The following is a 24,046-nucleotide window of genomic DNA, read 5'->3' on the forward strand; positions in this document are numbered from 1 at the left end:
GAGTACATAATAGAGAATTAGAGATGGATCTTTTCAATTTCATGACCTTATCATGTGGTGTATATTGTAAGAGTATGAAAAATAATGACTTATAAGATGCTAATCTAAAATATATAATGAAGATAAACCTTTTAAAACAGATTCTCAAATAAACTTGATTTTTTGTTAAAACCAACATATATGAATTTAAATTTAGTTATGGAAATTTTAAAAATAAATATGAATAGATTAGAAAGGAAAGAAATATATAAAAAATTTATTTTTATATAAATAAAATAGAAATTGAAAACAATGTTAATTATATATAATACTTTCTAAATTAAAATATAGAATCAAACTCTTACAACACATATTAGATATAACAATTTGATATTGGTGAGGGTGGAGGAGAGAATGATTACTTATAAGATGATAATCCAAATTAGATAATGGAGATGAATCTTTAAATATAAAAACAATGTAAAATATATATATATCATGTAGCACTGACGGCGAGTTGACAGCGAGGTGGTTTGAAGTAGAGGAGGAGGGAAATAAAGCGATTTGCTCAGAGGTAAATTTCTATATCGTGGTTTAGTCTCTATTGCTTACTGTTTTCTTATACCCGAGTATTACATAGTAGGCCTTGTATATTGTATGTTAGTTTTCTGTATGTTGTTCAGGTGTGCAGGGTGAAGATGGTAGTGGAAGGTTATTTACTATGGTTGAAACACTAGGGGCAAAAATGGATAATATTCAGATATCGTTTTCTAGAGCAATAGCGGAAGTTGTATTCAAACTTCAAGGTATGGAGAGTAGGATGGATAACTTTGAGAGTGACGTTCAACTATTGAAGAAAGTTGTTATCAACACAACGGATGGAGGAGCGCATACGCAAGGACCTCTTACATTAAGAAATGACGAACAAAAAATAGAGGAGGTATGATCTGCGTACCGTATTGATAAAATTGTTATTATATATCTATTGTTCAGTATGAAGTCTTTGTATTTATCTATTCGAGGAAACAATATCAATTTCAGTTTTGTGAAGTTGTATAATTTTGTAATTATTTTGATATATGATTTTTTTCGTACACACAATTTAGCAATTTGTATACTTTGTCTCTAGTTTAACAGCGTCATATTATATTTCAAATGTTTTGTATATAACGTCAAATACATGTCTTTTGTTTCAAGTCATGGCTATATCATATAAAGCATTCGGACAAGGATGGTTATAAAGTTGCTAGTTGTGTTAGGAATCCGTTAGCCATTAAGGATAAGGTCATGTGGTCTGGGAGTATTAAAATCGAACCAGAGGACAGTGTAGAGCGAATTCCAAAGCAGATGGTAGACAGTGTACAGCGTGTCAAAAGAGTACAGAGTTGGGAGACAGAGGAAGGCGATAAAAGAGCAAAGTATAATGACAAAGTTGATGGAGCAGGTGCTCAACCCATTCCTATTAATGTTATCCATCCGGTAAGTGGTGGTAACCCTGGCTCGTCGGATCGAAAGTGCGAATCTGTTGTGGATTTAACCAAGGGGACCAGCAGTCCTGCATCGTCTCATACAGTGAAAGATAAAGAGAAAGCCAGGTATTTTGCATATTTGTTACAAAAGGTGTTTCCTCCATCAAGAGAGCTTGATCTTCTATTAGTAGATCCAGTAGGCACCAACATAGGGTTAAACCCTAATGACGAATCAATGCGAGCTGCATTAATGACCCGACGTGAAAGCCACATTGTAGTCCTATCTCCCGCAGTGTACGATCCTTTTAGTGAGGCAAGTCCTGAGAAAATTGCAAAGCTGATGTCCTTCCTAACTGATGATTTGTAAGTCTTCATTTAGAGTTGTATATAATTAGTGTCTATATTCGGATTTGAGGACTACGATCTATAACTGATTTGTTAATTTTGGTATTCAGGGCTTAAGTACCTTGCACTGGAAATGCCGAATTTTATTTTCGCCTCCTGACCCCTAAACAATTGTGGCCAACTACAACATTCGGCAGGTTATGGGATGCGGTAAGCTTCGTAGCATAACATTGGACGCAGTTAACTATGGTATACTAATGCCTGATAGATGTCACTCGTGTTGCAGCACATGGTTACATGTATGCATATGTTCCGTATTAGGGGGACGCAAACGCCATCCCCATATAAAACAGATCGTATTGCTTTTCTCGATCCTTTGTTTGTTAGTATGTGGGCATTCGAATTCCCTAAAATGGAAGCCTCTAATCAATGGGTTTTTGGAGAAGGTTATTTTGAGACGTACGTGGGAAGGCTGCCAAAATACGGAATGACAAACAAGGTGTGGGTTGACGATGTAGACACCCTGCTCTTCCCATACAACCTCGATAACAACCATTGGGTAGCCATTGAAGCTGACTTAGTCCAGTGGAGGCTAAGAGTTTACGATAGCATAAACAGCGGTAGAACCGACGAGAGTCTACAAAAGAAGTGCAAACCGTTCGCAAAAATGATCCCACGCTTGATACAAGCATATAACCGGAGGTACAAAGATGAGCATATCGGGGCGGCGGCATTTAGTTACTACCGGGTGAAAACACTCCCACAGAACTATCAACAAGGTGACTGTGGTGTGTACACGTTGAAGTGCTTAGAGTGTATAGCTCTTGGAGTAAATTACACAGGCCTATGTGATGCGGCCATGCCTTCTATTAGGATGAAACTTGCTGCAGACGCGTTTGATGAGGTCCCAGACCGAGACTGCTTTCTCCAACTAGATGCTACGTCGGAGACAGTAGATTATCCGGAAGCTGAGTTCAACTCGGGATCAAAAAGTTGAAGAGGTTCCATGTACATTACCGGAGCAGTATGATTTTGCAAAATTGAAGATTGGTTTTACGCGTGTTGCTAATAGAAGATGCGTGTTTGGTCATTTTTTTGGTAACATGTGGGATTTGAGGATGTCGTTCTTAGATTTTCCGAGGTCTGGTCACTCACATAGCTCCTATCGGTTGTTTGTAACCCTCTTCAGGTGTAGTGTTTTTTGTATATTGGAGGGTATAGATATGTATCATTATGACGTCTTTCTAACCAGTATTAGTATATGTTAGGCCTTTATCAGATGTGTACGTACCATCAGCTAAGTAACGGCCTTATTATGGTCTGTGTACACACGTACGTATATTCATATGTGTACGTACCATCAACTAAGTAACGGCCTTATTATGGTCTATGTACACACGTACGTATATTCATATGTGTACGTACCATCAACTAAGTAACGGCCTTATTATGGTCTGTGTACACACGTACGTATATTTATGGTCTGTGTACACACGTACGTATATTCATCAGTGTACGTACAATCGATTTTCTAACGTTATAGACTTGATTTTTAGGTCCATGGTTGGTGCTTAGTTTCTATCCATTTTGAGCACACTAACTTGTCCCTACTGGCAATCCTATGATATGATGAGCGTGATGTGATTAAATTGTATTCAAATTCAGCGAACCATAATCATCCTAACAGACTGTTACGGATCATATGGACCACCTGCGTGAAAGTAATAAGTACAACCAGGAAGAATGTTTATTCGCTACTTAAATTATCGGACCAATAGCAGCTTCGTAGACGTCCATCGCGAACTTCTTTCGGAAATTGTCAATATTGTTGTCGGTGATCTTCAAGCAATCAGTCATCGGTTTGCCCATGCTCAACAGTTCTAAAAACTTCATAGTAAAAGGTCCACAATCTCCCGTCCTCAAGTTTTGTCCTACTTGGCTAACCCTTTCAGCGGTAAATGGATCAAGAGGGTAATTGACATCGATAACCCTCTGAAGTAGGTACGGTATCATCTCACACACCGGCTTGATCCGGGACATTGCAAGAGTTTCTCCGGAGGAGGTCATCAAAGGATCGTAAATGGAAACATGTCTCTTTATAAGATTTATGCCCACTCCTACCCAATGCTTAGATTTCCAGTTCATTGGAGCATATATAACGTCGACATCTGTAACCCACTTCAACCTTGGTTCATGGTGCATCCTTTCCCCATTGACGATGTCAATGAGTACTTTGTCCCATCTGAAATTCCGTTTCGCCGTGCTCCTGTTGAATGCTTGGAACCTTCTTGTCAACTCGTAAAAGAGAACGGAGTCCAAAATTACGGTCCTTTGTTTTATCATTTCTTCTCCGTTTTTGTGCCACAGCGTTAGGGCAATCATCTCCATGTGCTGCAGATGCAGTTAAACGCAAACCGGTCGGATTTAAATCCAATAAGAAACCATGAACACCCCAAAATCGTGTAGTTAAAGTTTAAAATATGTACCTAACTATGGACCCATTTTTGGGACGATATAAGAGTAGTGAAGAATAGGATATCTGCCTTGCGTAATCCGAAAAAGGTGTGTACCCTGCGAAATTTTGTAATTATGAATATCCTATATCAATGATTGAGCATATCAATATGTCATCGTAGTAATATATACTACACTTACACATTATCTTGTTTTATCATCTCGGTGAATTTGGCGAATTTCCCATCAGCAACATCTTCCATAGGGTCGTATGAAACCGACCCTGCTTTTATCACTATGGCTTTGGATGGTTGACTCGCACGTATCTCCATTATCACTTCTTCTGCGCGTCCTGTTTCATCCACAATAATAACCGACTGCGGCACTAAATTGTCTGAGTCACCGGGAATACATTCCTCCCCGGGACTTTGATCTGGTTGACCTCTAGTCTCTTTACAGCCCTCTTCGACATCGCGTTCGTTGGGTATTGCTTGGTCTCCGGCCTAATAAGATGCACGTACATAGATTAGTTGTGACGTACACTGGACCATCTAAGTAGACACTATAAATATGGCAAATATTCGAAATAAAAAATAATTTTGCACTATTGGAGGTTAACTGTTGTTTCTATTTGTACATGTCCATTAGTTTGGTTACAGCCCTCCTCGCCATCGCTTTCCTTTTGTAGTGCTTGGACTTCGGCCTAATAAGATGTACGTACATAGATTCATACTTACGTACACTAATGTCACAAATACTCGAAATCATCAAAGTTAGACACTTGCCTCTTGTTGACCGTCAACTGCAGTTTCATTTTCTACAGGTATTTCGGTTTTGTTACAACCCTCATCTGACTCGCCTTTCTGACGTCTTATGTCCCCTCCGTTACTGTTAAACCACTCGACTTTCCCGCCTTCTTGATGCAGTTCTTCCCCATCCTCCTATTCAAAATAATGAAACTTTTAAGACGCGTGTTCGTAGTAGGAAGTTGGTACAAGCTCAATTTTTCACACATGTAGATTAGAGGAGATAAACAAATAACCGAATATATATGAGACCCACAGATGGTTATCCCTTTTATGGTTACTTCCTGACCTACCATTTTGTTACAATGCAGATCAGGTTCCATTTTAGTATTCAGCTGCAGCAATATCTGTTCAATTAAAGGTGGACAATGCTTTATTACGAATATAGTGTTGTAATCTCCATTCCGTGTCAAATACTTACATCGGATACGGTTTTAGTTGGTGATAGCTCGACAGCAATGTCCCCCGCGTCATAATCTTGGCGACACTCATTAACTCCATTGTCCGGGGATGGTTCGTTCATGCCACAGTCGTTATTATCGGTTACCCACTCATTAATATGAGTACGGGTTGTATCCTACGGTCAAATATATTAAGCGTATATGATAGGTGCATAAGCAAAAACACCCCCATTACGTTGATTGAGTCGCATTCTAAAGAGGATCTTGTTGTCCATTACCTGGCCTCCAACTAAAGAATCACCACTGACAGAGTGTTGACCATCTATGGCATCCTTCGAACCATCTATATTCCGATCACCCTGTGCACACCACGATAGCAATATAATTTAATATATGTAAGTAGTGAAAAAATTACAACCCTTAAGCTATTTGTCATATCAACCTTAGCAGTGTCAGCGCATCCCCTGTTTATGACCTTCTCTCCCTTTTTTTTCATAACCATTACTGAACTCATTCTTCGAAACTTTATAGTTTTCCCTCTTCTTTTTTTTGAATACTTCTTCTCTGAAACTGTATGCGAAGCGTAAGAAGGTTCCCCATGTTCGTTTCTTTTAACCTCCAATAGTGCAGCTCTTATCTCCTTGCGGATCTCTGTATGTACGAAAATCTCCATGTTTGCCTGATTTTCCTTCATCATTGCTTCTTGTTTCGTGTAGAACCGGCTTAGTTCCGCCGCATACCTTTCAAATTGGTCATCGTCCAAACGTTCATCAACAATGGGCGTACCCCCCGGTCGCCCATCAGTTCTCGTGCTCTTCTCTTTCTTATTGTCAATTGTTACGGTGTCTGCTCTTTTCCTCTTCCGACAGTCAACTGTAACTATATCACCAATTAACCATTAATTTTTAAAAAAATTATCTTTATAGTGAAGCCCTTTGTAATGTATAAATGTTTTTAATACCTTTCTCTTCGGGACGTGTCTGTTTTGGACACCTATCATCACCTCCCATCCATATTGCCTCATCCCATTTGTGGCCAGCTTTAATAAGATTTTCAATGTTGTCAACTTGATGGTCTTCCTCTTCGTCACGCCACTCCAATTCTCCACTATCACAATGCTCCCCACTACCAACCATCCGTCTAATAACCACCTATAATATGATTACAAATATATATACATTTGACGAAACTGATAGATTCAGGTCGTTAACGTATTATATCAACCAAGTACATACCTCTTTAGCAGCCTCGCATGCGAAGATGTCTGCTGTCTTGATTGGCCGCAGTTTAGCCAGATTGTGGATCGATCTTTGATTAAACGCCTGATCTTGAACGTCAGATGGTACTAATCTTGCAATTGCTGGGACAGATTGGAAAGCCAGCAGCTGGAGTGCTAGAGGAAATCCATGAACAGCAACTGATTGTTGCTTGAAAGTTTTTACTAAGCTGTCTACGTCTGCTGGACATTTAAATCCTGTAATAGTCTCCAGCGTCCGTTCAAATGACAACCTTCCCCATGGATATTTGAAAAAAAAATCAATATTCTTGGTCATCTCCACTGTCTTCGGATCTGGTTTTACTGGTTGCGTGGCGCATGTTAGAACTCCATCAACTATTATTATCAGCGCTAAAGCTAGTTTCTGCCACGTTTCCATTTCCTCAGTCTCCAACCTTTTGACCAACTCGGAGATCGTTGGTTCTATGTTTTCCCCGAATAGAACTTCCCAAACAGTCTTACATCCTTTATCCGTTTTTGTAGCTCTTTCCACATCTCTCTTTTTTGGATAATTTCCACATTCGAGACCTGTCAACTCTGCAAATTCCTGTGATCCAAACTTGATTGGATTGCCACCAAACACAATCCACATCTCATGCCGCTTTTTGGTCACCAATTGACGGCAAACAAATCCATGAACTAGTTTACCGGAGAACGAGATCTTGTTAGCAGGGATACAAAAAAGCTGCCCAAATGGAGACTCTAACAAGTTTTCCATTTCTTTTGTTCCACTCAGCACCCTCGATATTGTAGAAAGATATTCCGATTTTGAATACGCATTTATCTTGGTTTTGAGAGGGTAATGGTCAAGAGCAAATAACCTCCTCGGTAGATCCAAGCTCAATTGAGAAACGATCTCTACAGCCTCGGGATCCATCCTATCACCATGAAGTAACGTACATATTAATATGTACGTATAACCCTAATACCAATGTCTACCAAAGTTTAATTCTGTTGACGATTACGGTTATTTATCCTCTGCCCGCCACAGATACACTACTATTCATCGATTTCACATCCTGGGCTACTCAAACCGATTCTTAAATGTATTTGCTATATACTCTTCCAACCTAATATAGAATTTGGGGGTATAATCTCTCTTCCAATTTAAAGTAAGAAGCCAAGAGAAACACTTACCTTCTGATTCAACACCGGTGATGAAAAAGGGATCGAAACTAGTCGCCTTTCTCTGATTTCACCTGACCTCTGTAATCTCTTCTTCCTTAAATGTTCCGTCGCCGACTTCTATGGAGTGTCGTTTTGTAGTACTTATCCCAGATCTAAACACCTTAATTCAAAAAATCGGGATGTAAAACAACCTTATCGGACATCCAAATGCGCCGTCGCAACTGAGGCCTCAGTTTTCCGTCTATTACTAAGAACGAAGATTTTGCCTCTACTACTAAACTATTTTAAAATAATTTTTTATTTATAAACAGTGCAATGGCTGAGCTTTTCTTTAAATATTTTTATTCAAATTATACAGTTCTTCAACGTTATTGGTTCATTTACACTATATATCAGCCTTTATTCGTCTGGTTAAACCATCATTCACTATTCCTTGATGTTTTATAAAGTTTTACATTGAATTGGTTTGTTAAATGAACCAATATATTTTCCGCCAATATATAACGTCGACTATAGGGTCATAATTAAGTAGTGCATGCGATGTCTCGTCTTCGCTTAACCGGCAGTTACACATGTTAAATATCTAAATGCGATGAATCTGTATGGAATGCAGTCACGACGTTTGAAAAGCCATAATATTGATAATCCATTTGTGTTTGTTCGCTGCTTATATAAGAAGACAAATACACACCCAGTGAACTATGTATTCGTCTCTCAAAAACCAAAATATCACATCACAAAGTAAACATAAGTGCAACAAATTCATGGTGAATTTCGATAGGCTATCCGATCTCCAAACGTGGCGACCTGATTGGAAGGTTTCTGTTAAGATCATCCGCAAGTGGAGAAAGAGAGAAGCGAACATCGTCACCTTTGAAATGGTTGTTTCGGATGTTTTCGTAAGTGACTCGTCTCATCATCATATTATATGCACTTAATATTAAATGATACATGTACATCATGGTTGAACTTTTTTCCCCCACCGTAGGGAGATAAGATGCAGGCAACAATCAGCGAGGACCGGTTGCCCCAGTCCTGTGCGGGGATTGAGGAGGGTTTGTGGAAAACCTTCTCTAATTTCGTCGTCACTGACGACACATCCGCTGTGAAGGTCGTGGCTTCCAACTACCGGATCAAATTCACTGCTGACACGGTTGTGGACAACATTCGCTGCTTGTCGACCAATCACTACATCGATTACGTCCCCTTCGACCAAATTTATGAACGATGGCCTCGTTGGACCCAGAACTGCTGCTTAGGTAACGTTGCATTGTGTTGTTCCGGTTTTTAATATCATATCCAGTACCATAATTCTAATGACATGACACCATAGACACGATGGGGCAAGTTACTCACGTCGAACGAAGAATATTGGTGGACGATCCAACTGCTCCACGTTTTGCCGAGAGAACCTGGTTGATACGGTTTTCATTGACGAATCTTGAGTGAGTCGTTTTCGCGATTATTAGCTTTCACACACTTTGAAGATATACCGGGCTATTAACGTAAGGTGTCTCTGTGTGTAGGGGTCATCACTTGCAATGTGTGGCTTATGATGAGATGGTCGATGATTTCGTCCGCAATTTTTGGCTATGCGGAGGCAAACCAGTTGTAGTCTTGCGATTCTGGAAGCCCAAGTTTAAGGATGGAGGTACTGATTAGGCAAACGTATTTAAAACAATTCAACACCTTTTAAATATAAGATTACTGCATAAAACTAATTTTGGTTACCCTTTTTCCTTATTTTTCCACACCGCAGGAGGGATGGAAGTGGTTAGTCAACCGGGTGTCTCTAAAGTGATATTTGAACCACCCTTCCCTGAGGTTAGAGATTTCAAACTCTGGTTGAAATACTTCGACCAGCGCGAGCAGAGTGACGACGATTCGTAGCCTATGTTTCCATTTGTCAATGTTGCTTATATTCCAAACTTCTAAACCACGTTGCTGGACTCCTTATATTATCTTCATTACCTACATCCCAACAATCTATCTTACGTGGATAGGAATAATTTGATGTAAAATGTTTGTGTGTATTACGCATGGTTAATTATATATTTTTATTTGGTAAGCATCTACCTAATAGTGCCAACCTTTAATGTTAGACGTATGTGTACAAACGTGTACAAATGTTTATGTTTATGTTTAATTTCAAGGGTTTGGTCGATAATAATAACACGACAAGGTTTCAAACAGTCTTTTTTTAGACGATAAAAAATGGGAGTAAACCAAATAAAACGTTTATAACTTGATGTTAAACAATTAAACCACAACCCAAAGTACTACTAATAAAACGACCAAACTACTTTAAAAATAGGTCATTGTTGCTAGTATAACCAAAGTCGCAACAAACACATTGGTCAGTTTTAATTCCATAGTTAATCCACCACTCTTGTACGCAATCAACGCCTTCATCCTTTCCAACTCCATCTGATTTTCCTTGTGCATATTTAAGATGTAAGAAATCTCCTCTTTTTGTCCCTGAAGCGCTTCACGCATTTGATTCAAACTAGTTAACTTTAGAAGATCTTCCTTCACTGTTTTCAGTTCCTCCATCATAGCTTCATCCCACCATTTAAAAATGTGATAGTCCCCATCCTGCATTTTTTTTGCTTATAATGTTTGTTAAAACGAAAACCTCAAGTTATGCAAATAAATCTGATCTTTAATCAACCTCGGGGAAACTGTACGTTACTTACCTCTCTATTTCTACAAGTGTAGTGGAGCCTCCCTGGGTTTGTCCTTGTAAAAGAAGGTTGTAGGTTTGGCCTTTCACCACAGTAACAAACAGCCGGGATCCCATACTCCGCATCGTCATACTCGACTGGACTCGTGTTTGCCAAAGCAGACATTAAGAACGAAACTGATAACGTAATTGAAGGAGGGAAAATAAAGAAAAGAGGAACGTTAAACTATTAACTGAATATCCAACTCTCTAAATCTAATCCAACATCTATGGCAGCGGCTCTCTCTGTTTCCCCCAAATCAGTTCAATGAACCCTAATTTCCCTGAATTTTATAAGATATCGATTATATTCCAACTTGTGTCGTTTTCCACTAGATACGAACGGTCCGGTCCTTTAATAAAGCCCGTAAATCAAGGGCTTTATGCTACAGATTATATTAGCGATTTTAGGGGAATAAATATCAAAAAAGGTGCGGTGGTACAGTGGTAGGATTGGCCTTGACTGTCCTTCAGTGTCACGAGTTCGAGCCCTTGTAAAGTTGTAGTAGGAACTTTTTTTTTCCTACTGTTTGTTAATAGGCAAAATTGGTTGGGCCGGCACTGTTGATAGTTTTGTGTGTTTGCCCGGTGAAACTAAGTACACGTCGTCTATATGGATGGTTCGAAGCTAGGAAATTGCCATTTTAGACCTTTTTCTGAATATAAGGAGCAATACGACATCTAGTACACATTTTCGGAACAAAAGGAGCAAAACGACCAAAACGACAGATATTGGCATACACGTTAATTAACATCTTCATTACATAGTAATTTAATTATCGAATGAAACATACGTGGCGAGGTGAAACGCAACACAGAAGGGAACCGACGATACACCTAGAGGATTTCACATATAGATTTGGCCACCCACCACACTCCGCAATTTACACAGATGATATCATAATAACGTGTGTCGGTCGATAACCTGCCCCATCTCAAACAACTACTCATGGCACAGTCCGGGAAAGGGATCAACGAACTGGAGGGATATACAAAACAATCTTTGTACGTGTTTTTACGCGCCGTCTTAAACATACTCAACCGTTGGAACAGATCTTCCCCGATAAGCCGTACTCCCTCTGATTGGAGTGGATAGTGATGTGCATCAAATTGGTGAAGAAAACGAACCGCCATCTCCTCGTCCCCATATAACATAGAGAAAATTCCACATGCGAGAGTGGACTCGGCATCTTCTGGAACGTTGTTTTTTAGTAGTGCGATACCGCGCTCAATGTCTCGCTCCTCGGCAACGATCCGTAGCCCCTCGTTGTAGATTGCTATTCTGTTCCCTGCGTCCAAGCATTTTTCGAAAATACGCCTGTGAATCCCTTCTTCCTGGAGTTCACCATTTGGCTTCCTTGTCGTTTGGAATGAAGAAGGATGTTCACAGATTTGGTAGATGCTGGCAACCTTCAGAACTTCTCGGGCAAGCACCATATCCACTCCTCGCCGACCAGCCTTTAATAATGGGCCTGCTCGCCAGAACCCATCAACTACGAGATGCTTGACTATTTTTATCAAGATCTCGTCTGGCAGATCAGTCTTCTTACGGCTAGAAGTCGCCATTTTTTGGGAGTTAATAGCAATATGTGCAGTATGTGCAGAACCAAATAGACTGAAACTGCCGCCTGCCCACTAATAAAACCTACGATGTGAGAGGTGGTTGGGGAGTTTGGCGAAAATCCTGGAAATTTATACTAGTTTCTATATGACGTCGTTTTAAATTACCCTATTGTTAACTACTTAATTACGAAGGAACCCTTTTTAGGTTTATGAGCTCTCATGCACGCCTACTCGATTAGAATTACTAAAACAAATAAGTAGTGCGAACCACGTGTCAGTTTCGTATTATCGGATTTCAAATTCATTATATTCGAATTCGTTAAATATCGGCTGTAACTCAACCATCAGCTAACCCTAAGCCTAGACTATGACATTTGTAGGTTCTCTGATGTGACAACTTCGAAGAGAGTCGTATTTATTGTTGCTTAGATATGATAGTTTTTTCATCATTATGTTTATTTGATGTGTATCCAGTTACGTAATTATCATCACTTCCTCTCAACTAGATCAATCCAAAGGGTTGCTATTCACTTGTATTGATTGTACGATTATTTAAGCTTCTGTACGTAGACGACTACCACAATATATTATGACTCCCAACGTACATCAACTATGGTGTGGGGAATAAATTATCCTTCTGATAAGACAATACAACATTAAAGATTCTACTTATTATTAGGAGATAGTACAAGCATTCGGTCATTTCTTTTACTTTATTTAATGTCCAAAAACAAATGAACATTTTCTAATATTTTTGTGAAATAGCTACTAATAATAACAATTTTAATATTCAAAATTCTACATATTATTTTCTATCTCAATTTCAATAATTATTAGAATATAAAATAAAAAGGATAGAGTACGTTTTAACAATAAAACCATTGTACATATTCTCACGAAAATAAACCAATATTTGAAATAGAAAACAACATTTTGATTTCTATTTCTCGTCAGTTTTTCATTCCTCATTCCGCGGACAGTCTGACGAACGTCTGTGCAGATTCTGTATGGGTTCCGGAGCTTTCTCCTTCCTGGGAAATTGTTTCAGTTGTTGTCCCATCGTGTCCCATCACATTGTTAATGTGGTGTTGTGCAGCAAACTCACTTCTATAAGTTTAAAAAATTAAATGTACATGTGAGACTGTGAACAGATAAGAACACATACGCTTTCATACCAAGTATCAATATAATATCAACTTACATCTCCTTGTAATGTCGAAGTCCTTCGAAATCTGCTCGAATGAAGAATTTAGAAGACGCTTCGGTGTGTACAAGACATGGTACGCCTACACACATTTACGTAATTGAGTTGATAGACAAATTACATGTACTTGCTTCTATCATAATATCAATTTCATCTGACGTACCTTCATAACTCTCAACCTTAAAGAACCGGAAGACACAAAGCACTGGCTCGGATTTGTGGAGAACATGACATCCCTTTAATTCCCAATCAGAGAGGAATTGATGGGCATAGAAGTCTGTGAGACGACATTTGACACTTTCATTCCTGCATTAACGCACAGTTGCTTTCAAATTTAAACCTATGAAGTTCAAATATATATATATATGTATATTACTATGTCTATAGCATAATAGGTCCTTAACCTGCCATTCAGGAGAGTGAAGACAACTTCAATACACCTGCCATCGTAACGTCTTCTTATGACGTCCACATTTACGATGCACCCACAAACATCTAACGGGGGGAAAATAAAATGGGGATGTAACGTTTATTTTGTACTTTTGCAAATGATACACTTAAAAGTAGCGTCCTCAACTGACCAAACGACCACTAAATGAATCTCAGCAACCATCGCAAGTTCATAATTCCACGGACATTAATATATACATATTAAAGAAATTATAGATAAAACATACCGAAAGAAACGGGATGAGTAACTCTACCACGAGTTATATCATCGATATCCTCGAAGCGGAAGTAATTTTTGTGATTCAAAGGTTGGATCACATCCATGGTTGACTCATGCGTAAACTTGATTTGGTATGGGTGATGAGTATTCCTCTCCTTGAGAGTTGGATTGATTAATTTAAACTCCCGAATATCGTACCAGGAACCGATTTCAGGGTTTGGCGGGATATTGGGGTATTCACCCTGTAGAAACGCCACTTCGATTGTGGAACCCTTCATAACAGATAAATTGTTATACATCAAAAACTGTTGGATTTAGCGAAATAAGAAAGACTTGTTCAACTAACCTCTTCGTCCACAAGGAGGAGAACTCGTTTTATAAAGCATTCGTGAATCGACCAAGCGTTCAACACCTTGGCGTGGATACACCAACACCAATTCCTTCTCTCGCGGTCCAGTTCAGCAATACGATCGGTTCTGAAGCTCATGGTGATCTCAGATTTTGGATATCTCTTACTTTAAACTGTGTTAGGAATTGACGAAGGTTGAGAGCAATTTAAATATTTACGGAGAGCGAAATCTCGAAACGGCGCGGCCTTTCAACTTTCCATGGTGTCCGTTTAATAAGACCCTAAATGTACGTACCTTCCCAATGTAGTATACGTATATATGTATAGTTTGTATATTTCAAGACTAACAAATAACCGGGAATCATAAATTAATAACGAGATCCCGACCAAAACGAAAGAGTATATCGCTAAGCCCACACCTTAACCATTAAACTCATAAATATTAACAAGCATCGATAGACCAAAATTATGTTTCCCTCAATTCGAAACCCTGTACCATAATTGTGATAAACACTTTAAGAGATGGTTTACTCGGGCTTGTTTTAAATAATATTCGGTTATTAGCGGTATCAGATTTACAAGCAGAGTAAAGGTAGATCAAATATTTAGCTGTTCAGGTCTAGATTAAGGGTGAAGAGCATAATAAAAAGGTATACAATTTATGCATGTATTTCTCATGCATTAACCACAAAAAAGACAAATAAACTGCAGTTAAAAATAATATCTATCTTGAATGGTAACTTATAAAGTGATGACAGGACTTGATGCTTTTCGCCCTTGATCTGCACTTGAACAGCCACATATTTGATTTATAAAGTTAGAGAACTCGTGTAAATTTATTTGTAAAATATGCTAGTACGGAAACGTGTCTTTTTCTACAAACCGGATTTGAGTCAAATTATATACGAACTACACAACTTTCCAATTTGACGTCCGGAACAGCCAATAGCTATAGCATTAAATGCGACAAGTACATGCAGGGATTTGACATCTTCTTTTGTGGAAAGTCATTCTTACTTATATTTTCAAATGACTATTATCTCATCATAGTGTTTACTGATCACTTTTTAAGCAAGTAATAATTATAAACTTTGCCCAACGAGTACAGTATATATTTTTGGTTACCGAGACGACGAGAGAAAAACCTTTATCGTGTGAACCAGTATGATGTTGCGTAAGCATTACGTACACCTTTTCCCAACTAATTACTCTGTGTAACTTATTCTTCATTATGCATTGTGCTAAAAGGACACGCAGAGTAATTATATTGTACAGTATATATACAAATTTCACAACCTACCTCCTTTATTGTTGAAGCATATATAATAGCTCCGATAACGAAATCTCAAAAAAAAAAAAAAATGGCGAAAGCACACAATAAGCTCCCATATCTCCCTGATGATATTTTACTCGAAATCTTTAGGCTTCTCGCAGTAGATGGGCTGTCGCACCTTGCTCCAATTTTAAAGTTGGGTCGGCGAGGACTGAAGACGGTGCTCGACCCCTATGTTCTAAAGGATGCAAACATCTACAACATCTGTTGGCATTCGTTATTGATCCAAACGTCAGACGACCCAAATGGTGGCCCTCAAGATAAAGGGATTCATAGGCGTATATTCAAAAAATGCTTCAAAGCTGGAAACGAAGTTGCAATCTACTACGAGGGCCTCCGGATTGTTGCGGAGGAGAGAGACATCAAGCGAGGCATTTCTGTTCTATCTCGTAACGTTCCCGCAGACGCTGAGGCAACACTGGCATGTGGTATCTTTTCTATGTTATATGGAAGCGAACAGATGGCGGTTCATTTTCTTCACTTATTTGATGCACATCACTTTCCTCTCAAATCGCATGGGGTCAGATTTGTAGGCAAGTCTGTGTTTCGCCTGTTGTTTACATACTGATAGACTCCTGGTGAGGAATCTGCTTCCCAAGAACACACTCGCAGGGTTTTGAAGATGAATGGTCGGATTGATGATGATCAGGGGATGAAAGATGCAATAGATCGAACAAATGGAAGGTGAAGGGGTGGTTTATGCAGCGGATCGAAGAAGATGAAATGGTGAAATGATGCAGCGGATAGAAAAGGGGATTGAAGTGAACTTCCAAGAGAGATGAAAATCTCTTAGACTTCAGGCTCTAATTCAACTTAGATATGACACAATAAGAAGAAGACAAGTTGAGAAGATATTACACACTTCTCAGATCAAACAAGTAAAAGAAAGGTTTTTGATTAAAATGTTTGATGAGAAACAAATGAGAGATACATGGTGCTTAAATAGAAAAGAGGGAGGACGAGGAAGAGAAGGGGAAAATCCTAGACAACTTGCAAGTTCAAGTTCAAGCTCATGCAAGATGTCTAGGAAATTACAAAAGCAATAAATGCAAAGTTTGAATGAGAAAGAGATAGAAAATGGGCCAAGGCCTTTGTGGGGAACCTTGGACCACGAATTGGGCTGGTAAAGGGGCTTGAAAATGTTACTTAGGCCTCATTAAAAACCTTGTCAAGAAAACCCAATGGGACAAAACTTGACCAAGGGAAAAAGAGCACCAAAGCAACACTTTACCCTTTACCGAGCACCTTGAGCTGTGAGCAAAGTCATAGTGGTTCGAGCCACGTCTTCTTGGTTCTTGTTCAGCTCCTTGAGTAGTCCAGTGATGGCTTGATTGAACCTCTTGGACCGTGACCTTGTTATAGGACCCGCCGGGACGGTTAACGCTTCCTCTGCTGCTTCCGCTGGTTCAAGCTGTTCCTCCGGTGCTTCCTCTGGTTCAAGCTGCTCCTCCAATACTTCCTCTGGTTCGAGCTGCTCCTCAGGTCTGTGTGGTTCGGTTGAGCTTTCCATGGTTTCATCATCCTCTCCCACTTGAAAAGGATTTGACCTCAAATCCGAATTATCTGCACAATAAGGAAGAAGATTAGAAACGTTGAAACTGCCATTCACTTTGTACTTACCTTGGAGGTCGAGTTGGTAAGCATTGTTGTTGATCCTTTTGAGAACTTTGAATGGTCCATCAATTCTTGGCATTAGTTTGGACTCCTTTTCAGCTGGAAATTGTTTACTCCTCAAGTGTACCATTAGTTGTTCTCCAACCTCAAAGATCATCCTAAAATAACCATCAGATTTATGATCATGCTTCAAAACATCTCCAATGCCGGTTCTCACAAAGATTTTGGACGAATGAACTGTTAAATCTGGGGGCTCCTCTTTTGTACCTGCAAAGTTGTCAATACCTTTGGCAAAGATCAAGTGTGTCATTATAGTCATGGTAAAAATCTGAGCTTGGTACAAATCATTATCCTTGTAATTTTCTAAATTTTCTTCGAATGAACCTAATCTTTTCCCAAGATTTTCTGAATGTAACAGACTGATAATCAAAGCTCTAAAATCATGAGAATAAGGTTGGGTTAAGGAAGTACTTAGCTGAATAATGCCTTGGCTATGAAACGCTCGTCATGATTAATGGAAGTGAATCTGGGGGTTCTTCTTGGATTAGTATGAAGCTGCTGACATCTTGGTGCTCATCTTGATTCAAATCAGGTGGCTTAAATCTTTTGTTTCCCACATTCTTTTCAGTTTTTCTTATGCGCGTCATGACTGCTCTAAAATCTGTATTTGGCTCTTTTGACAAAGACAAGCGAATCATATCTGTGTGATCTTGGATAAGAGAATCCTTGAGAATAAAAACACTTATCTTATGATTGTTGGATATGAGCACAAGTGTTGCATCAGGTGGTTCATCTTTGAGCATTGAGGAAGCTTTGACTTTTCCATGCTCATGGTTTACTGATTTAACTTGTAAGAACACAAGATCTCCCACATCAAAAGGAAACAATTTAGGCACATTGAAAGAGATCAAATAGATATTCATATAGTTGTTATCAAAATAGAGTTTCAGAATGGAGCATCCTTCGGTGATCATAGTTGTTTTTCTGAAATACTTCCAGCTTCTAACTCCAAAATGATAAATCATTTGTTGGCATATATCTGGTGGTTTCTCCTTGATTTGAACAGAACATCTTTCTTCTCCAAAGTAATTTTGCTTCTTCATGTAACCTGTTCCTTTCTTAGCAATCATGGGAAAGAGCAAGTGCATTATACTTGAAATAGAGAAATTAAAAACATGATCTTTCAAAATTGGTTTGCAAAGCTCAATGAACAATTTAAACTCATACAACTCTTTTTCAAGCAAATGTCTCATTTCAGAAAAAGGTTTAACCATTACATGCTCAGTTTGAGTTCCAAACGGCTCAATCACAATGCTACTCAAAGAAACTCTAAAAGAAGAGTTAAATTCAAGAAACTTTTCAAATAACAAATCTTTTGGCTTAAAGAACTTTTCAAAAGCAAATGTTTCAAAAGTTGGAATCATTTTGTTAAAAACAGATTTTGAAACACAAAATTCTTTTACATTTTCTAAACCAAAACGTTTTTCATCTTGAGCAGAAATCAACACAAAATAATTAGGAACTGTCCTAACCAAATCAATTTCCTTACAGTGCTTTCTTGGGTAGTCGCAAAGATATGGCACATGGACTGGGTTTGGCATAATGCTGATCTGCTCCAAATCACTAATCAATGGCAAACTCATTTGTTTTTTTCTAGTGATTTTTCTTCCTCAACCTGTAAAAAGGAAATAATACTACTCGGTTGCTCCGGTTCAAAATGGATTAGTTTTTCAAGCACAAAATCAGATTGAATTAAAGAAAGATCACACTTAGCTTGAGATAGAGTCATAGGTTCAGTTGGTATAACAACATCATCCTTAGCAATGAACTGCCTCTCCTTGGCTTCTTCTCCAAGCTGTTTCTCCTTGGGTACGTCTCCAAGCTGTTTCTCCTCGGTTCTAGGCTTATCCTTTCTTTCAAGTTCCTTATTCTCCTTTTCTGGTTCTGATTGCTTCCATTGTTCTCCATTAGAATCTGTACCTATCTCAACACTTTTGGGAAAAGACAAATGCATCATACAAGAATTGGAATTTTCTAAACCTTGAACAGTTACTTCCTTGGATTTTGAAAGTGTAGAAGACTTACATTGCTTTGGTTCTCCACATGATTCAAGTGACGAATTTAGACTTTGCTTGTGAACAATAATCTGTTCAGGGACCTTCTTTGGTTGAGATGTTGACTTAGTCTTCATCCTTTCAAATTTAATGTACTCGGATAATGCCTCAAGAAGATCTGATTGCGCCTTAGCCTCCACAGATGTTGGGTTTTTCTTTTGGTCTGGTACTTTGACTAGTTTCTTTTCAGGAACTGGTTGGATTGTGACATTGGCTTGGGCAGCACGGTGTAGCGCTTGTGGAGCATACTTGTTCCTTAGAAGCTTCTTAAGATCTCTCCACATTGTGATATTTGGCTCCTTGTAATACCAACGGTCATCAACTTCTTGCAACCACCATTTGTAAGCGTCTCCTGTGAGTTGGGTAAGTGCAAAAGCTAATCTCTCATTTCTTGGGATATCCTTGTAGTAGAACCAATCCTCCATGTGTTTCTCCCATTCAAGGTAATCTCCTTTTCCTGCAAATTTATAGAGTTTATGAGCTAAAGAGATTTTAGAATGAATCACAGATTTAGATTTGGGAGTATGAGAGGTTTTCTGTAAGCTGCTCCAAGTTGATCTAGATGTGTCATCTGGTGGCTTGGGTTTAAGATCTTGGTGTTGTCTTTGACGTAGAGCACCAAGCTTTTCGTCAAGCATTGTTGCCATAGCAGCTGTGATTGATCTCGTGATTCTCCTTTCCAGGGTAGAGGTGGATGACTCTTCTTCTTCCATTGTACCTGAAAAGTCAAAAACAAAGATCCACAAGTAAATAGTTCTAAAAACACATAAATGAAAACAGATCTGGGAAAATTATGAAAACGAATCCAAAAATTCTCAAATCAATTTTTAAAAATACTAGACTCGTTCCTGGTTCTAAAACAGTTGAGTTTATAATTTTTGAACGAGTAAAACATTTTATAAAACTCTCGCAAGATAAATGACAGATCTGAAAATAAGAGAGAAGTGACGATTGGAATTCAAAACCTGGTTGCAGAGTGGTTGCTCTGATACCACATGATAGACTCCTGGTGAGGAATCTGCTTCCCAAGAACACACTCGCAGGGTTTTGAAGATGAATGGTCGGATTGATGATGATCAGGGGATGAAAGATGCAATAGATCGAACAAATGGAAGGTGAAGGGGTGGTTTATGCAGCGGATCGAAGAAGATGAAATGGTGAAATGATGCAACGGATAGAAAAGGGGATTGAAGTGAACTTCCAAGAGAGATGAAAATCTCTTAGACTTCAGGCTCGAATTCAACTTAGATATGACACACTAAGAAGAAGACAAGTTGAGAAGATATTACACACTTCTCAGATCAAACAAGTAAAAGAAAGGTTTTTGATTAAAATGTTTGATGAGAAACAAATGAGAGATACATGGTGCTTAAATAGAAAAGAGGGAGGAAGAGGAAGAGAAGGGGAAAATCCTAGACAACTTGCAAGTTCAAGTTCAAGCTCATGCAAGATGTCTAGGAAATTACAAAAGCAATAAATGCAAAGTTTGAATGAGAAAGAGATAGAAAATGGGCCAAGGCCTTTGTGGGGAACCTTGGACCACGAATTGGGCTGGTAAAGGGGCTTGAAAATGTTACTTAGGCCTCATTAAAAACCTTGTCAAGAAAACCCAATGGGACAAAACTTGACCAAGGGAAAAAGAGCACCAAAGTAACACTTTACCCTTTACCGAGCACCTTGAGCTGTGAGCAAAGTCATAGTGGTTCGAGCCACGTCTTCTTGGTTCTTGTTCAGCTCCTTGAGTAGTCCAGTGATGACTTTATTGAACCTCTTGGACCGTGACCTTGTTATAGGACCCGCCGGGACGGTTAACGCTTCCTCTGCTGCTTCCGCTGGTTCAAGCTGTTCCTCCGGTGCTTCCTCTGGTTCAAGCTGCTCCTCCAATACTTCCTCTGGTTCGAGCTGCTCCTCAGGTCCGTGTGGTTCGGTTGAGCTTTCCATGGTTTCATCACATACCAGGTGGCACTTCAAAACACGTACAAGGATACATTCCTCTATCCATCTACTCACCTCATCCCTAACCCGGACTGTGCCGCCATTTGTTGTATCCAATCCGGTTTCTTCTCTATAAACTTTCGAGATTACGACATCTTGTGTACTAATTGCGAACTTTGGTGGTTGGCGAAATCTATATGTGAAATCCTTTAGTTCTATAATCTCCAATGGCTGCTCTTTAAAGTTTATTTTTTTTTGTTTTAATTTGCTGTTGTATACGTCTGGTACGTACATGTGAACTTATATGAGCGGTGGTACGTACATCGATAATTTGTAGGGTATGTTATTAAATAAAACAGAACGATATGAACGGGACTAGTCCATGTGTACGTACACGTCACACACAATAGAACTGGTTTGGAACCGTGTACAACTATGTATTTATGTACGATGCCCTGTTACGTTGTACGTACACAAATACATAGGTGTGGCACCGTGTACGATGGCGGGATAATACTAAATAGAATACATACGTTGATTATAAAATAAACTCCGGCATACACCGGATAACGGTTCGAGGTTCCAAAAAGAAAAAAACAACCATCAAGTACATAAAAATTTCTACATTAACCTAGTTGAAAACGTCGTCACTAAGGTTAAGCCGCAAAAAAATAAAAACATGAAAAGAGGATCTTAAAAGAACGAGCGCAACTCCTGTGCATACCAGTAGAAAAAACAGGACTTACACCCGGTGAGGTAGCTACTGCAAGTACACCTACGGTGGTGGAGGAGAGAAGGCAACGATCTCACTTCAAAAAGGGGACCACGGAGATGGAGGTTCGCAACATGGAACATAACCAGGCCAGCGACTTCAACGGCGGTGTTCATGTGAGGGACCATGAACCAGAAAATATTGCCAAACGCCTCGGCCTCCATCACATGGCCGGTAAACGTTGCGAACAGCACATAAGCGAAATTCGCATACGGATCCGTTGGTGCAAAATAGCGTAGCTTTGCCATACCTTCAGCAAAGGTGGGGGAGTTTGAAGCTATCCTGACGCCCTCAAGATAGTTCGCTACGATGTGGCCCCTGTAGAGGAGAAGCTCAAAGTAGGGCCTGAACTTAGACTCCATAGTGATGAACTGTGGCCACGTGATGAACGGACAAAGTTGAACAGTTTAGAGGTCGACAGTGTTCAGCGCCTCGACCAAGGCGGGGATAGGAGTGACAGATACGGGTATAAAATTGACAAGGAGGCTTGTAGGGTTTGGCAGCTTGATGGCCAGGAATATCTCGTTCGGAGGGATGTTCATTGTTTTTTTTTTTTTTTTTTGTTGGAGACGATATGGGCTGTGGATAGTATTTGCTGTGTGTAGGGAATAAAACATCGTCTTACGTACACACATCTATATATAGTGAGAAAATTTCATAATTTTATTTTTACTATAACTGGTAATTAACTCGATGGTATTTAACAGTAAAATGTACTGATTGTATAGGAATATATTTATATAAAAATGTAATGATTTAATTCTGTTTATTAGCCACGTCAAAAGTATTCAACAAGCTCTGTTGGTTCTTTGGTACTCGTGTACGTATATAAGTAAAATTACATAACTGATATTTGACATCTACAACCCTGCAAGTCATATCGATTCAAATTGACTTATATGGACGTCAAATCAGTTAGCCATTGCATTAAAAATTGCAACATGTCATTGCATTAAATACGACTACTAATAGATACAAACACATTGTTAATTTCCCTATATTATATATTAAATATAGTGGTTTCAATTTTAAGTATAAAAGGGTACAATTCAATTCAAGCTACACGGGCATGTAACTGTTGATGTAGGTCTTAGCCATGTACAGAATAAGATATTCGATAAACTATTAGTTTTCATGGAACTAATAGCCAGTTATCACATCTAACAAAGTTCGTGGTTACCTTTATTAGCTTGCCTTATTATGCAAAGGTGCATCGCTGACAAAATACTTCGTTTAATATTAAAATTAGAATTGATAGGAGATAAGGTGTACACGGAAACGAGGAAATGCAAACATGTTTCGTTATAACTACCAAAGCATTTGACTAATTCGGCGAGCGCACCACCAGATTGTGCATTTCCTGCAACGATGCTTGTAAGGGCCCACCATATTGAGTACGTCTTTCTTCCTCATTGAGAGCGCGCATTTTAGTGCGGACGAAGGAGTTGTTATTTCCCCATCATCAGGGTAGTCAAAAAACACACCATAAGTTGTATTGTGTGATGCTCCATATTGAATAAGCTCAGTGATGAGTTCTTCACACATATCTCCAACCTCTTCGGAGTCAAGTGGGTAGTGTTTTATAGAAAAAAGCTGAAGCAAATGACCCGCCTGGACTCCGGACCCTTTACAGATGCACAACATGGCAGACGCAAGAGTAGCGTCGGCATGTGTTGGTACGTTACGCAGGAGTAAATTTACGGCCCCTTCAATGTCCCCATCTTTTGTTGCTAGACGAAGGCCTTCATAATATATGGCCATTGGATTATCCGCATCAAGGCACCTTTCAAAAAACTTCCTGTGTCGACCACCAAACATGATATCATCGGGGTCACTGCACATGTTGAAGATGTTTGCCTCTTTCAAGACGTCGCGACGGTAAACTATAGTTTTGCCTCTATTTCCCGAACGT

At 39.1% G+C, this 24,046-nt stretch overlaps 4 protein-coding genes across 4 annotated transcripts; 1 reads left to right on the plus strand and 3 right to left on the minus strand.

The window, feature by feature from the left end:
- Window positions 1-6,668: 6,668 nt before the first annotated feature.
- LOC147938308 (uncharacterized) lies at window positions 6,669-7,607 on the minus strand. The gene has a single exon (XM_087465580.1). It carries the CDS (start codon window positions 7,605-7,607, stop codon window positions 6,669-6,671), a length of 939 nt encoding a protein of 312 aa, XP_087321706.1.
- Window positions 7,608-8,622: 1,015 nt separating this feature from the next.
- LOC147938309 (uncharacterized) lies at window positions 8,623-9,748 on the plus strand. Its single transcript, XM_087465581.1, has 5 exons — window positions 8,623-8,757; window positions 8,847-9,117; window positions 9,192-9,303; window positions 9,385-9,509; window positions 9,618-9,748. Exons 1-5 carry the CDS (start codon window positions 8,623-8,625, stop codon window positions 9,746-9,748), a joined length of 774 nt encoding a protein of 257 aa, XP_087321707.1.
- Window positions 9,749-16,569: 6,821 nt separating this feature from the next.
- On the minus strand, window positions 16,570-17,780 carry LOC147938311 (uncharacterized). The gene has a single exon (XM_087464404.1). It carries the CDS (start codon window positions 17,630-17,632, stop codon window positions 16,934-16,936), a length of 699 nt encoding a protein of 232 aa, XP_087320530.1. The 5' UTR covers window positions 17,633-17,780; the 3' UTR covers window positions 16,570-16,933.
- Window positions 16,570-20,765, minus strand: LOC147938310 (uncharacterized). Its single transcript, XM_087464403.1, has one exon. It carries the CDS (start codon window positions 20,138-20,140, stop codon window positions 18,953-18,955), a length of 1,188 nt encoding a protein of 395 aa, XP_087320529.1. The 5' UTR covers window positions 20,141-20,765; the 3' UTR covers window positions 16,570-18,952.
- Window positions 20,766-24,046: the final 3,281 nt, after the last annotated feature.

Source organism: Camelina sativa, chromosome 9 (genome assembly GCF_030686135.1).
Source record: "Camelina sativa cultivar CO46 ecotype springtype chromosome 9, ASM3068613v1".
NCBI lineage: Eukaryota > Viridiplantae > Streptophyta > Magnoliopsida > Brassicales > Brassicaceae > Camelina > Camelina sativa.

Excerpts from the sequence above, each read along its gene's own strand:
- LOC147938308 (XM_087465580.1), bottom strand. The coding sequence starts at position 7,607 with ATGGATCCCGAGGCTGTAGAGATCGTTTCTCAATTGAGCTTGGATCTA.
- LOC147938309 (XM_087465581.1), top strand. The coding sequence starts at position 8,623 with ATGGTGAATTTCGATAGGCTATCCGATCTCCAAACGTGGCGACCTGAT. Across the intron at positions 9,304-9,384 it reads TTTTCATTGACGAATCTTGA|GGGTCATCACTTGCAATGTG; the intron begins GTGAGTCGTTTT and ends CTCTGTGTGTAG. Across the intron at positions 9,510-9,617 it reads GCCCAAGTTTAAGGATGGAG|GAGGGATGGAAGTGGTTAGT; the intron begins GTACTGATTAGG and ends TCCACACCGCAG.
- LOC147938311 (XM_087464404.1), bottom strand. The coding sequence starts at position 17,632 with ATGACTATAATGACACACTTGATCTTTGCCAAAGGTATTGACAACTTT.
- LOC147938310 (XM_087464403.1), bottom strand. The coding sequence starts at position 20,140 with ATGGAAGAAGAAGAGTCATCCACCTCTACCCTGGAAAGGAGAATCACG.